The sequence below is a fragment of the Dendrobates tinctorius genome, unplaced genomic scaffold (assembly GCF_039654945.1).
Source record: "Dendrobates tinctorius isolate UK_male_01 unplaced genomic scaffold, ASM3965494v1 ptg000133l, whole genome shotgun sequence".
Taxonomy (NCBI): domain Eukaryota; kingdom Metazoa; phylum Chordata; class Amphibia; order Anura; family Dendrobatidae; genus Dendrobates; species Dendrobates tinctorius.
Window position 1 is genome coordinate 2,402,103 of NW_027361801.1, and position 14,718 is coordinate 2,416,820.

Consider the following 14,718-nt stretch of genomic DNA (forward strand, 5'->3'; position numbering starts at 1 on the left):
ATTTCTACTCTTTGCAGGTTTCTGAGCATGAACTACCTTTTAATGTCATGCCACAGCTTCTCAATTGGGTTAAGGTCAGGACTTTGACTAGGCCACTCCAAAGTCTTAATTTTGTTTTTCTTAAGCCATTCAGAAGTGAACTTGCTGGTGTGTTTTGGATCATTTTCCTGCTGCATAACCCAAGTGCTCTTCAGCTTGAGGTCATGAACAGATGGCCGGACATTCTCCTTCAGGATTTTTTGGCAGACAGCAGAATTCACGCTTCCATTTGCCTCAGCAAGTCTTCCAGGTCCTGAAGCAGCAAAACAGCCCCAGGCTATTACACTACCACCTCATTTTACTGCTGGTATGACGCTCCTTTTCAGAAATGCTGTGTTACTTCTACGCCAGTTGTAACGTGACAAACATTTTTCGAAAAGTTCAACTTTTGTCTCGTCAGTCCACAGAGTATTTTCTTTGGTTTGTTCAGTTTAATCCGAGTGGTTTCCGCTTTTTCCGCAGGTACATACAGATATAGAATATACAATGAATTGATTTAGCACATAACTATTTGTATATAATTATTTATAACTGCACGTCATTTTTTTTGTCCTTTTTACGTATTTGTTCTAATAGGAAAGGGCAGGTATGGAGGACCTAGCACATAGAAACATTGCATGGACTTGACTTGATCTCTATAGGAACTGTGTAATATTTTGTTTCCCCTGTGGAAGCGCTATAGGAAAGTTATACACTTGCTGATGGTCCTCCGTACAGATTATCGCTGGGACCCTAATCAATCCTACAAATGGCCTATTGTCAGGGGATCCTTCTAACTCTTTCAAAAAAGACGAACCCTCCAAGTTTGATCACATTCACTGAAAAATCATTTGATCTGATGTCTATATAAATTTGTGAATTGAAGTCCATGCCAATGTCTTTCTCTTGTCTACAGATTATTAGACGTCATTCAGAATCTCAAGACCCCTGTAATCCCAGATCTGCCGGTATACACTATGCCACCTGGCACATTTGCTGTTTGGATCCTATGCCTACTTGTGGGAGTTTCCAGTCAATATTCCCCAACACCGCTGTCTCTTGAAGAGACTTCAGAACTCTCGCAGACATTATATCAGGAGCCAGCAGCCAACCTTGTGCCGATGGATATAAGGCTACAGAATGATACAAGCAACGTCTCGAATGAAAACCAAGGAAGAACGCCACCTCGGTCACCTCCGCCTTGTCTGTCCCGCTTCAAAATCAAGCACGCTTTCAAATATGTCACAACAATACTGTCCTGTGTGATTTTCCTGGTGGGGATTGTAGGAAATTCCACACTTTTAAGAATTATATACAATAATAAGTGCATGAGGAATGGACCCAACGTCCTTATCGCCAGCCTGGCACTTGGTGATTTGTTCTACATCCTAATCGCTATTCCCATCAATATTTATAAGGTTTGTTAATAGGGCTTTAAAATATTGATTTATATTAAAGTCCATAATGCCTGGACTGACTGTGGGTCTCCTGACCCAAAATTACTGGATTGTATATGCCTATGAGGCTTTATGCTTGGGTCAGAACATCAGCGGTCAGTCCTGGCATTGAGGAACGTACCTGGACCATGAAATACGACTGTCTGTACCAGGAGTTACTCAAGAAGAGCTTAAATCAATGAATATTCTATTAGAATTATAGAATGTTAGAGTTGGAAGAGACCTCCAGGGTCTTCGTGTCCAAACCCCTGCTCAATGCAGGATTCACTAAACCATCTCAGACAGATGTCTGTCCAGCCTCTGTTTGAAGACTTCCATTGAAGGAGAACTCACCACCTGTCGTGGCAGCCTGTTCCACTCATTGATCACCCTCACTGTCAAAAAGTTTTTTCTAATATCTAATTTTTATCTATATGCTCTAACTTTATTATAGACAGCTGTGTTATATGATCTCCAATCTGACAACCAATACAGTACGTGTTCTCCTGTGTAGACATCAAGTTAGTCTCTGACGTTCCATAAACAGGTTCATTCTAACAGAGCATTTAAAATCCATCGTTCTCAGAATTGGTTTGGATCATAGCAGCCATACCTTTACTAATGAGAAAGTTAGATCACCTTTTCTATGAATAGGTGATAACTTTTAATGTTGGGAATAACCCTTTAAGATAGCAATTGTGCCTAAACATAAGAGAAAAGTGATATAGTAGGTGAATGCCTACAATATTTAGCTGCAAAATCATAAAACTGCCTTGACTCACACTGACTATGTCTATCATCTGTGTGTGCTGTGTGCAGAATCTCCCATGCATCCTATGAGATGCAGTTTCAGCCTGTTTCCCCTGCCTCCTGCTTGTAAACACAGTCAAGGAGAAACCTATCACAAGCAAGAAATGGATAGTAGAAATGTTAATGCTGCAATACAGAGAGTACACCAAGACCAAGACAGGGGACAGCAATTCTGTGTCACTGATTTATCATTACTGCCCCGATACAGAACTCTGAGCTAATTACGTACAATATGATTACACTCTGGACCATCTGTAAAACTTTTAACCATCTTCATAATAATTATTTATAGCATTTAGATATTAAAATCATATTCAGGACTTAATTGTTTAGGATCCCGTCTCAAGTAACTCCAAGGATAGACCGTGCAGCTTCCAAGAAGTATTTGGATAGGAGGCCCAACCATGGTTGGCCCCATTCTATGTGCTACTTGAACTCCATTGTTAGGAAATAGGGGGATGGAAATTGGTCCAATTGTCAAGGAAAAAGTAAGGAGGAAGAAACAAACCCAAGGTCAGTGTTGGGTAGCAAAACAAAGTACCATATTGGTGGTCCATCCATTTTGATTTTAGCTTTGAGGCCCTGAGAGAGAATCCCATTGGTATGAGCTTGTCTGATTGACCTGACATTAAATGCTGTTTAAACAAAATATTGTATCCAGTTAGTTAATAGAGGTTTGAGTGTCCTATCACAGTATAGGTTAAGATATCTTATTATGTCATTTTTTAATAAAGAAAACTTTGTTATGATCCCTGTGTACTTTCAGCTGCTGGCGGAGAACTGGCCTTTTGGAGTTTATGTGTGCAAGCTGCTCCCCTTCATCCAGAAGGCATCTGTTGGGGTTACCGTGCTCAGCCTTTGTGCTCTCAGCATAGACAGGTAAGACCTAAGACCTTCTGATGCCCACAACAGTCAGGTTTTAGATTTTCATATGTCAATGTAGTAATTCCTGACAACCTCTACATGGTTACTATCTACAGCTCTAAGATGATACCATCTGACTATTCTACCCATTATAGAATTCAAAATACAGAACTGCATGATTTTTTAAAAGGCTTTATTAATTCATTTGCATGTTTTTTAATGGAGTTGTCCATGCTTGGCACGAAAGTCTACAGTAACTGTATGTGACTGCAGCAGACTTGTGAATCCTCAGAGCGCGCACATTGCATGCTGTCAGGATTCTCTGGTGTCGGTGTCGGGAGTGGGCGGTCTTGTGACCTCAGGTATGTGGTATGTAAACTTCACACTGTTTGTCCTCACTCAATTTCAGCGAGGTGGCGCACGTGTACCCGGAATGTGGCCATGCATATTGCATACCTGTGGTCACATGAGCACCGGAGAATCCTGACAGTGCGCACTGTCACATAGAGTGACTGCAGGCTTTTGTGCCAAAACTGGACAACTCCTAAGGCTTGGAGAGCCGTTCTGCTTTATATAAGCTCTGTGGTCAAAGAAAGTAAGAAAACACTTAAAGGTGAATTCCAGTCTATATAAATCAGCACCTATCCAGCGTATGGCTGATAAGAATTAGATCGGAGGGGGTCCCGTCAATTGCCAGAATGGTGGTCTTGTGCTTTATTTTCTACCCTGGCCACAAGATCGTTGCCAAAAGGAGTGAAACCAAGTGTGGAGAAGCAGGGAACAAATGTGACTGACCCCTCTGTTCAACCTCTCCTGGCCAAACCTGAGTGAGAAAAACACAATGCACTGCATTACATACCGATGATGGATTACAGCCTCCAGAGCTGTATTCACTGTTCTGCAGGCTGCCTATGAAAAAGAATAACACATTTGTTATTAAACACACTCCTAATAATTAAAGGGAATCTATCACCAGGTTTTTCCTAGCCTATCTGAGAGCAGAATAATGTAGGCGCAAAGATCCTGATTCCAGCGATATGTCACTTACTTTATTGGGTGTTTCAGTTTTGATAAAAAGCTGTTTTCTCTGTTGTAAATCTAGCTGTTCTCTGAATGCTGAGCTGTGTTTAACGCCGCCCACACCACTAATTCAAAGCTTCCTGTGTGCACTGTGCATAGGCAGAAATCTAACAATCAGTGGTGGGGTCAAGGTTATACAGAAATCATGAATATAGAGGACTACATGGCAGCAGGTTTACTAGTCCTCTAGTGATAATCTGCTAATAAAACTGCGATGTTATCAAAACTACAGCAAACAGCCCAGTAAGTGACACATCGCTGGTACAGGGTCTCTGCCCCTACATTCTGATGCTCTCAGAATAGGCAGCAAAAAACTGCTGACAGATTCCTTTTAAGCTGTCCTCCGATAATGCAGGAGGAGAAATTGCTTCCACCCTATATGAATATTGTACAAAGCATCCTGTAAAGTCAATTTTTCAAAATGGAAAGCACAAATGGAGCTCTGCGCAGAATGCTGGGAGATTTCAGTTCTAATTTGAAGAATTAGAATTCACAAAGTCTAAAATTTGCTCATTGTTCATTTGTTATCTTTTTTTCTTCTTCAGATATCGAGCAGTGGCCTCCTGGAATCGAATTCAGGGTATTGGGATTCCCGTGTGGAAGGCCATAGAGCTGACGCTGATCTGGGTGGTCGCCATAATTTTGGCAGTTCCAGAAGCTATTGCCTTCGACTTGGTCAATCTAGACCTCAATGGGCAAACCATTCGGGTGTGCATGCTACCACTGGAGCAGTCGCCAGGGTTTATGAAGGTTAATAGTCCAAATACTTTATTTTACATTTTATGGGTAGGCCGAACCGGAGGGATGCTCTGAAGGAACTGCTTCCATTCTCGCAGATACCAGCCTTCCTGGTCATTTTTATAAATGGCCGCCATGTAATACTGCAGGAGAAATACGGAACCATTCTGGAGAAGCCAGAGGTGCCATATTCTGGATGGGGTTATCTCTGATAAGACAACCCCTTCAAACATACCACCTGTGCATCCTACGGCGGAGTACGTAGGAGGCCATGTCCACCTTTGGGAACATTTTTTTTCTTGCTTGCATTGTTGACTAGAAAGCATTTTTGTAATTGGTTTTCGATCCAAATTTTGCACCTTCTATAGCCTCTGTGTTGTACTGTACATCGCTGGCTGAAATGAGTTAACTGAGAACTCATCTGTGAGCTCATTTTCATGGTCCAATGGGAGAGTTTCTCTTTTTTTTTTTGCTGCTCTCAAATGAGTTATGACAACAGATCATATCAAACGTTAATGTTCTGGGAAACAAAGTGCATATAAAAGCCAGCCAAATGGGGCAACATTTTTAATTAAACAAAATTGCAAATATGATTTGTAGCCCCAAATACAAGCATTAAATTATCCTTGGAGGTAGTCTGTCCATTTAATGCAACTTTATACTGCATTTATGGCATTTACAGTTCCTGTACGGTTCCCAATACTGTCCCCAAAGTTTTGGAAACCCACAAACTAGAGTAATTTAATGTCACAGGTTGCACCTCTAAGCTTTCTTGTATAGGATAAAAGTGTAAATTATAGGCTGAGTGCAGATGGACTTTTTGGCCCTGCGGATATTTCGACGCAGAATTGAAGAAGTCCGCAGGTCAAATGACCTGCATTTTTCCTGCGGATTTCTTCCATTTTTCCTGCGGTTTTCTTACGGTTTTTGTGCGGTTTCCACTGCGGATTCTCCCCTGCGGATTTGGAGACAGGGGAGATGGAAAACCGCACAAAAGAAGTGACATGCTGCACATTTTGTACCGCGGAAAAATCCGCAGCGTCTGCACAGCGTTTTTTTTTTTTTTTCATTGATTTTAAGGCTACTGTACATCACAATGTGGATATGTAACGTTTCTGCGCAGTAAAATCCGCTGCGGATCCGCTGCAAATCTGCATCGTGTGCACACAGCCTTAGAATTTTACATATTAGTGTAATGCATGTGTTCATTTTCTATACTCCCAATAAATGCAAAAAAAAGCCCAAAAACATTTTTTATCTAAATGCATGAATTTTGTGCTAAAACTGATTTTTGCAATTGGGTTTAATTAATGAAAGTTAACAAACAATTGTTGTTAGCCCAAAACACGTGTTTAAGCAAAAAAAATAAAAGTCCATGAAGGCATCCATAGCCATTAAGTGGATTGTAGGCATCACTGAGTGTCTGAGTGCATAATGTATGCACCTACTAACAGTATAATATCTGTCTGTGCTCCAGTTCTATCAAGAGGTCAAGGTCTGGTGGCTTTTTGGCTTCTATTTTTGCTTGCCCCTGGCCTGCACTGGAGTCTTCTACACCTTGATGTCCAGCGAGATGCTGAGCATGAAGAAGGGGATGAGGATTGCGCTCAATGATCACATGAAGCAGGTAAAGTATTATTTATTATGCTTCACCTATATGGCTCCATTATATTCCACAGCACTATACAGACATCATCACTGTCCCCGATGGGGCTCACAATCAGGATGTCATTGGAGTGTGGGAGGAAACCAGAGAACGTGGAGGAGCCCCCCCCAAACACGGGGAGAACATACAAACTCCTTGCAGATGTTGTCCTTAGTGGGATTTGAACTCAGACCCCAGCCCTGCAAGGCTGCAGTGCTGACCACTGAGCCACCATGCTGATCTGGTGATCAGCCATACTTAGGGCGATATATGATGACCATGTAAATGAATGGACATCCAGATAATACATGGAAAAGTCCGGTTTGTCAAAGCTTGAGTCACTGTTTATTATCAGATTCCTTCTCTGGCTGAGAACTTATACCCGTGAGCTGTGTCCATCCGTTTTTCAAAAATGTTAAAAAAGACAAAAGGAGGCCCAGGAGAAAACCTGAGCCACTAGTCTGTGTAAGCAGGCAGCATACGGACGGACGGACATGAGTGCCGCTGGTCTCTGTTCACTTCCCTACAGAGGTCATGTGATCACTGCAGACAGTCACTAGTCTCAGCCGTACATGCTTGCATCACCTCTGAGGCCGCTGATTGCTTGCAGCGGTGATGTGGGTATTTGGCATGTGACCTTTGCAAAGAGGTCAACGGAGACCAGCAGGGAACACAGGGAAGGTGGCCCTGGAGGGACAGGGGTTATCAACTAAAAATGGTTCTGTTATGTTATGCCTCAAAGGGGTTGTCTGGGACTTTAACATTGATGGCCTATCCTTAGGATAGGTCATCAATGTCTGATCGGTGGGTGTGACACCCAGCCCCGATGCCGATCAGCTGTTCTTAGTGTCAGTGGAGGTTGGAATTGCTCAGTTGCAGAGCTGCCCAGCACAGCTCTGTCGACAGAATAGTGGCCGCGGCCTGGTATCGCACATCCGCCCCCTTTTCAAATCCATATGTGCAGTAACCGGGATGTGCGGTACCCGGGATGTGCGGTCCCCGGGATGTGCGGTACCCAGGATGTGCGGTACTCGGGATGGGCGGTGCCCGGGATGTGCGGTACACAGGATATTATCAACCTAAAAAAATATACCGTGGCCAGCCGGATACACCTCTCAGGCCTAAAGCTAGAACCAAAAACTAGATCTCAAGATATGTATAGCCACTAAGGCATAGAACAAATCAGCAATCAGTAAAAAATTTAATATATATATAAGATAGAAATATATCACAATAGAGAGGAGGCGAAACAGAGGACGGTGAAACGCGCATCGGGGCTTCACTGGATCTCAATGGCGCCGCTGCACACACTCAGGATCATGTCACAAGGTATTTATCCATACAATTGGTCTTTGATGTTATAACTAAAGGCATTGCATTGACTTATGTAGCCATTAGGTAGCTGCAGTTCGGTACTCTATTACTTCACTTTTAGACTGCAGGTTCCTTCCTTAGAGTATTATTAGGACATCATCAGGACAACTTTTCTGACCATTTACCGGGACTAGTCACAGTTTTCTTACCTTTATCCCAGTTTATTCTTGGTTTCTTCATTTGTTAGTTGGTCCAATTTGTTATTTAGCTCATGGTTTGTATTATTATTATAGTGGTTTGAAAAAACCACTATATTGTAATCCGAACGCTGCTAACTTATTCTTCTTCTTCTTCTTCTTCTTATTATTAAGTTGATTTCCGCAATTAATGCGGCCCGAACCGCTACACGCACAGACTCCGTTGAGGTGTCGTTTCGAAGCCAGCGCCCATGAGAGGTGTGCTAAGTATTTTTCGTGTCGATCGGATTTGTAGTTTTTGTGCAATTTGCGTTTGAAAATTTTTTTTCCCGTCATTGGAATGCACTGTCTCCAATGCTTTTCAATAGGAAATGGCAAAACGTGCCCTGAGGCGATTGAAATGGCAATTGAGCTAATTGATATGCGCAGGCACACCCAGTTACTATGCCAACGCCTACGAACTTCACTTGAACCCCAGCACAGAGCCTCTGCCACATAATATCAGCTCTTAAAGCGAAACCCACACCACAAATGCAAATCTAGCTTCATCACATGACACTTGCCCCTGAGAGAGAATGTGCGCCAAAGTGGATTTAGAAGCCCAGTGAGCCACCCTGGCTCTTAAAGGGCCGACGCGCCAAAGTGATTCTTAAAGAGCCGGCGCACCAAAATGAGTCTTAAAGGGCCGGCGCGCCAAATCGAAAGCTGAGTGACCCAAGGCTCCAAATCGGAGGCTGATAGACCCTGGCCTACAAAAAGGAGGCTGAGCCACCCTGGCATCCAAATTGGACCCAGAGTGGCCCCGCCCACCAAATCGGACCCAGAGTGGCCCCGTCCACCAAATCAGACCCAGAATGTCCCCGTCCATCAAATCAGACCCAGAGTGGCCCCGTCCACCAAATTGGACCCTGAGGGGCCCCACCCACAAAATCGGACCCTGAGGGGCCCCGGCCACAAAATCGGACCCTGAGGGGCCCCGCCTACAAAATTGAACCCTGAGGGGCCCCAACCACAAAATCAGATCCTGAGGGGCCCCACCCACAAAATCGGATCCTGAGGGGCCCCACCCACAATATCGGACCCTGAGGGGCCCCACCCACAAAATCAGACCCTGAGGGCTCCGGTCACAAAATTGGATCCTGAGGGGCCCCAACCACAAAATCGGACCCTGAGGGGCCCCAACCACAAAATTGGACCCTGAGGGGCCCCACCCACAAAATTGGACCCTGAGGGGCCCCACCCACAAAATTGGACCCTGAGGGGCCCCGGCCAAAAAATTGGACCCTGAGGGGCCCCGGCCACAAAATCAGACCCTGAGGGACCCCGGCCACAAAATCAGACCCTGAGGGGCCCCACCCACAAAATCGGACCCTGAGGGGATCCGGCCACAAAATCAGACCCTGAGGGGCCCCGGCCACAACATCGGACCCTGAGGGGCCCCGCCTACAAAATTGAACCCTGAGGGGCCCCAACCACAAAATCAGATTCTGAGGGGCCCCACCCACAAAATCGGATCCTGAGGGGCCCCACCCACAATATCGGACCCTGAGGGGCCCCACCCACAAAATCAGACCCTGAGGGCCCCGGTCACAAAATTGGATCCTGAGGGGCCCCGGCCACAACATCGGACCCTGAGGGGCCCCACTCACAAAATCCGACCCTGAGGGGCCCCAACCACAAAATCGGACCCTGAGGGGCCCCAACCACAAAATCGGACCCTGAGGGGCCCCGGCCACAACATCGGACCCTGAGGGGCCCCACTCACAAAATCCGACCCTGAGGGGCCCCAACCACAAAATCGGACCCTGAGGGGCCCCAACCACAAAATCGGACCCTGAGGGGCCCCGGCCACAAAATCGGACCCTGAGGGGCCCCGGCCACAAAATCGGACCCTGAGGGGCCCCGGCCACAAAATCAGACCCTGAGGGGCCCCGGCCACAAAATTGGACTCTGAGGGGCCCCGGCCACAAAATCGGACCCTGAGGGGCCCCGCCTACAAAATTGAACCCTGAGGGGCCCCAACCACAAAATCGGATCCTGAGGGGCCCCACCCACAAAATCGGATCCTGAGGGCCCCACCCACAATATCGGACCCTGAGGGGCCCCACCCACAAAATCAGACCCTGAGGGCCCCGGTCACAAAATTGGATCCTGAGGGGCCCCAACCACAAAATCGATCCCTGAGGGGCCCCAACCACAAAATTGGACCCTGAGGGGCCCCACCGACGAAATTGGACCCTGAGGGGCCCCACCCACAAAATTGGACCCTGAGGAGCCCCACCCACAAAATTGGACCCTGAGGGGCCCCGGCCAAAAAATTGGACCCTGAGGGGCCCCACCCACAAAATTGGACCCTGACGGGCCCCGGCCACAAAATCGGACCCTGAGGGACCCCGGCCACAAAATCGGACCCTGAGGGGCCCCACCCACAAAATCTGACCCTGAGGGGATCCGGCCACAAATTCAGACCCTGAGGGGCCCCGGCCACAACATCGGACCCTGAGGGGCCCCACTCACAAAAACGGACCCTGAGGGGCCCCAACCACAAAATCGGACCCTGAGGGGCCCCAACCACAAAATCGGACCCTGAGGGGCCCCGGCCAAAAAATTGGACCCTGAGGGCCCCGGTCACAAAATTGGATCCTGAGGGGCCCCAACCACAAAATCGATCCCTGAGGGGCCCCAACCACATAATCGGACCCTGAGGGGCCCCACCCACAAAACTGGACCCTGAGGGGCCCCACCCACAAAATTGGACCCTGAGGGGCCCCAGCCACAAAATCAGACCCTGAGGGACCCCGACCACAAAATTGGACCCTGAGGGGCCCCACCCACAAAATTGGACCCTGAGGGGCCCCACCCACAAAATCAGACCCTGAGGGACCCCGGCCACAAAATCGGACCCTGAGAGGCCCCACCCACAAAATCGGACCCTGAGGGGATCCGGCCACAAAATCAGACCCTGAGGGGCCCCGGCCACAACATCTGACCCTGAGGGGCCCCACCCACAAAATCGGACCCTGAGGGGCCCCAACCACAAAATCGGACCCTGAGGGGCCCCGGCCACAAAATCGGACCCTGATGGGCCCCGCCTACAAAATTGAACCCTGAGGGGCCCCAACCACAAAATCAGATCCTGAGGGGCCCCACCCACAAAATCGGATCCTGAGGGGCCCCACCCACAATATCGGACCCTGAGGGGCCCCACCCACAAAATCAGACCCTGAGGGCCCCGGTCACAAAATTGGATCCTGAGGGGCCCGAACCACAAAATCGGACCCTGAGGGGCCCCGGCCACAAAATCGGACCCTGAGGGGCCCCGCCTACAAAATTGAACCCTGAGGGGCCCCAACCACAAAATCAGATCCTGAGGGGCCCCACCCACAAAATCGGATCCTGAGGGGCCCCACCCACAATATCGGACCCTGAGGGGCCCCACCCACAAAATCAGACCCTGAGGGCTCCGGTCACAAAATTGGATCCTGAGGGGCCCCAACCACAAAATCGGACCCTGAGGGGCCCCAACCACAAAATTGGACCCTGAGGGGCCCCACCCACAAAATTGGACCCTGAGGGGCCCCACCCACAAAATTGGACCCTGAGGGGCCCCGGCCAAAAAATTGGACCCTGAGGGGCCCCACCCACAAAATTGGACCCTGAGGGGCCCCGGCCACAAAATCAGACCCTGAGGGACCCCGGCCACAAAATCGGACCCTGAGGGGCCCCACCCACAAAATCGGACCCTGAGGGGATCCGGCCACAAAATCAGACCCTGAGGGGCCCCGGCCACAACATCGGACCCTGAGGGGCCCCACTCACAAAATCGGACCCTGAGGGGCCCCAACCACAAAATCGGACCCTGAGGGGCCCCAACCACAAAATCGGACCCTGAGGGGACCCGGCCACAAAATCGGACCCTGAGGGGCCCCGCCTACAAAATTGAACCCTGAGGGGCCCCAACCACAAAATCAGATTCTGAGGGGCCCCACCCACAAAATCGGATCCTGAGGGGCCCCACCCACAATATCGGACCCTGAGGGGCCCCACCCACAAAATCAGACCCTGAGGGCCCCGGTCACAAAATTGGATCCTGAGGGGCCCCGGCCACAACATCGGACCCTGAGGGGCCCCACTCACAAAATCCGACCCTGAGGGGCCCCAACCACAAAATCGGACCCTGAGGGGCCCCAACCACAAAATCGGACCCTGAGGGGCCCCGGCCACAACATCGGACCCTGAGGGGCCCCACTCACAAAATCCGACCCTGAGGGGCCCCAACCACAAAATCGGACCCTGAGGGGCCCCAACCACAAAATCGGACCCTGAGGGGCCCCGGCCACAAAATCGGACCCTGAGGGGCCCCGGCCACAAAATCGGACCCTGAGGGGCCCCGGCCACAAAATCAGACCCTGAGGGGCCCCGGCCACAAAATTGGACTCTGAGGGGCCCCGGCCACAAAATCGGACCCTGAGGGGCCCCGCCTACAAAATTGAACCCTGAGGGGCCCCAACCACAAAATCGGATCCTGAGGGGCCCCACCCACAAAATCGGATCCTGAGGGCCCCACCCACAATATCGGACCCTGAGGGGCCCCACCCACAAAATCAGACCCTGAGGGCCCCGGTCACAAAATTGGATCCTGAGGGGCCCCAACCACAAAATCGATCCCTGAGGGGCCCCAACCACAAAATTGGACCCTGAGGGGCCCCACCGACGAAATTGGACCCTGAGGGGCCCCACCCACAAAATTGGACCCTGAGGAGCCCCACCCACAAAATTGGACCCTGAGGGGCCTCGGCCAAAAAATTGGACCCTGAGGGGCCCCACCCACAAAATTGGACCCTGACGGGCCCCGGCCACAAAATCGGACCCTGAGGGACCCCGGCCACAAAATCGGACCCTGAGGGGCCCCACCCACAAAATCTGACCCTGAGGGGATCCGGCCACAAATTCAGACCCTGAGGGGCCCCGGCCACAACATCGGACCCTGAGGGGCCCCACTCACAAAAACGGACCCTGAGGGGCCCCAACCACAAAATCGGACCCTGAGGGGCCCCAACCACAAAATCGGACCCTGAGGGGCCCCGGCCAAAAAATTGGACCCTGAGGGCCCCGGTCACAAAATTGGATCCTGAGGGGCCCCAACCACAAAATCGATCCCTGAGGGGCCCCAACCACAAAATCGGACCCTGAGGGGCCCCACCCACAAAACTGGACCCTGAGGGGCCCCACCCACAAAATTGGACCCTGAGGGGCCCCAGCCACAAAATCAGACCCTGAGGGACCCCGACCACAAAATTGGACCCTGAGGGGCCCCACCCACAAAATTGGACCCTGAGGGGCCCCACCCACAAAATCAGACCCTGAGGGACCCCGGCCACAAAATCGGACCCTGAGGGGCCCCACCCACAAAATCGGACCCTGAGGGGATCCGGCCACAAAATCAGACCCTGAGGGGCCCCGGCCACAACATCTGACCCTGAGGGGCCCCACCCACAAAATCGGACCCTGAGGGGCCCCAACCACAAAATCGGACCCTGAGGGGCCCCGGCCACAAAATCGGACCCTGATGGGCCCCGCCTACAAAATTGAACCCTGAGGGGCCCCAACCACAAAATCAGATCCTGAGGGGCCCCACCCACAAAATCGGATCCTGAGGGGCCCCACCCACAATATCGGACCCTGAGGGGCCCCACCCACAAAATCAGACCCTGAGGGCCCCGGTCACAAAATTGGATCCTGAGGGGCCCCAACCACAAAATCGATCCCTGAGGGGGCCCAACCACAAAATCGGACCCTGAGGGGCCCCACCCACAACATTGGACCCTGAGGGGCCCCACCCACAAAATTGGACCCTGAGGGGCCCCACCCACAAAATTGGACCCTGAGGGGCCCCGGCCAAAAAATTGGACCCTGAGGGGCCCCACCCACAAAATTGGACCCTGAGGGGCCCCGGCCACAAAATCGGACCCTGAGGGACCCCGGCCACAAAATCGGACCCTGAGGGGCCCCACCCACAAAATCCGACCCTGAGGGGATCCGGCCACAAAATTAGACCCTGAGGGGCCCCGGCCACAACATCGGACCCTGAGGGGCCCCACTCACAAAAACGGACCCTGAGGGGCCCCAACCACAAAATCGGACCCTGAGGGGCCCCAACCACAAAATCGGACCCTGAGGGGCCCCGGCCAAAAAATTGGACCCTGAGGGGCCCCACCCACAAAATCGGACCCTGAGGGGATCCGGCCACAAAATCAGACCCTGAGGGGCCCCGGCCACAACATCGGACCCTGAGGGGCCCCACTCACAAAATCGGACCCTGAGGGGCCCCACTCACAAAATCGGACCCTGAGGGGCCCCAACCACAAAATCGGACCCTGAGGGGCCCCGGCCACAAAATCGGACCCTGAGGGGCCCCAACCACAAAATCGGACCCTCACGGGCACCGGCCACAAAATCGGACCCTGAGGGGCTCTGCCACAAAATCCGGACCCTGAGGGGCCCCGCCTACAAAATTGAACCCTGAGGGGCCCCAAACACAAAATTGGATCCTGAGGGGCCCCACCCACAAAATCGGATCCTGAGGGGCCCCACCCACAATATCGGACCCTGAGGG

General features: G+C 50.6%; 1 protein-coding gene across 1 annotated transcript in view; it reads left to right on the forward strand.

The window, feature by feature from the left end:
• The window catches only part of LOC141048064 (endothelin receptor type B-like), a 75,601-nt gene that overhangs the window by 34,519 nt on the left and 26,364 nt on the right, over nucleotides 1–14,718 (forward strand). Inside the window, exons 3-6 of the mRNA XM_073543425.1 lie at nucleotides 935–1,436; nucleotides 3,031–3,143; nucleotides 4,754–4,958; nucleotides 6,424–6,573. Of these exons, the coding sequence (XP_073399526.1) occupies nucleotides 996–1,436; nucleotides 3,031–3,143; nucleotides 4,754–4,958; nucleotides 6,424–6,573 (909 nt within the window). The 5' untranslated portion in view covers nucleotides 935–995. The remainder of the gene's footprint in view (nucleotides 1–934; nucleotides 1,437–3,030; nucleotides 3,144–4,753; nucleotides 4,959–6,423; nucleotides 6,574–14,718) is intronic.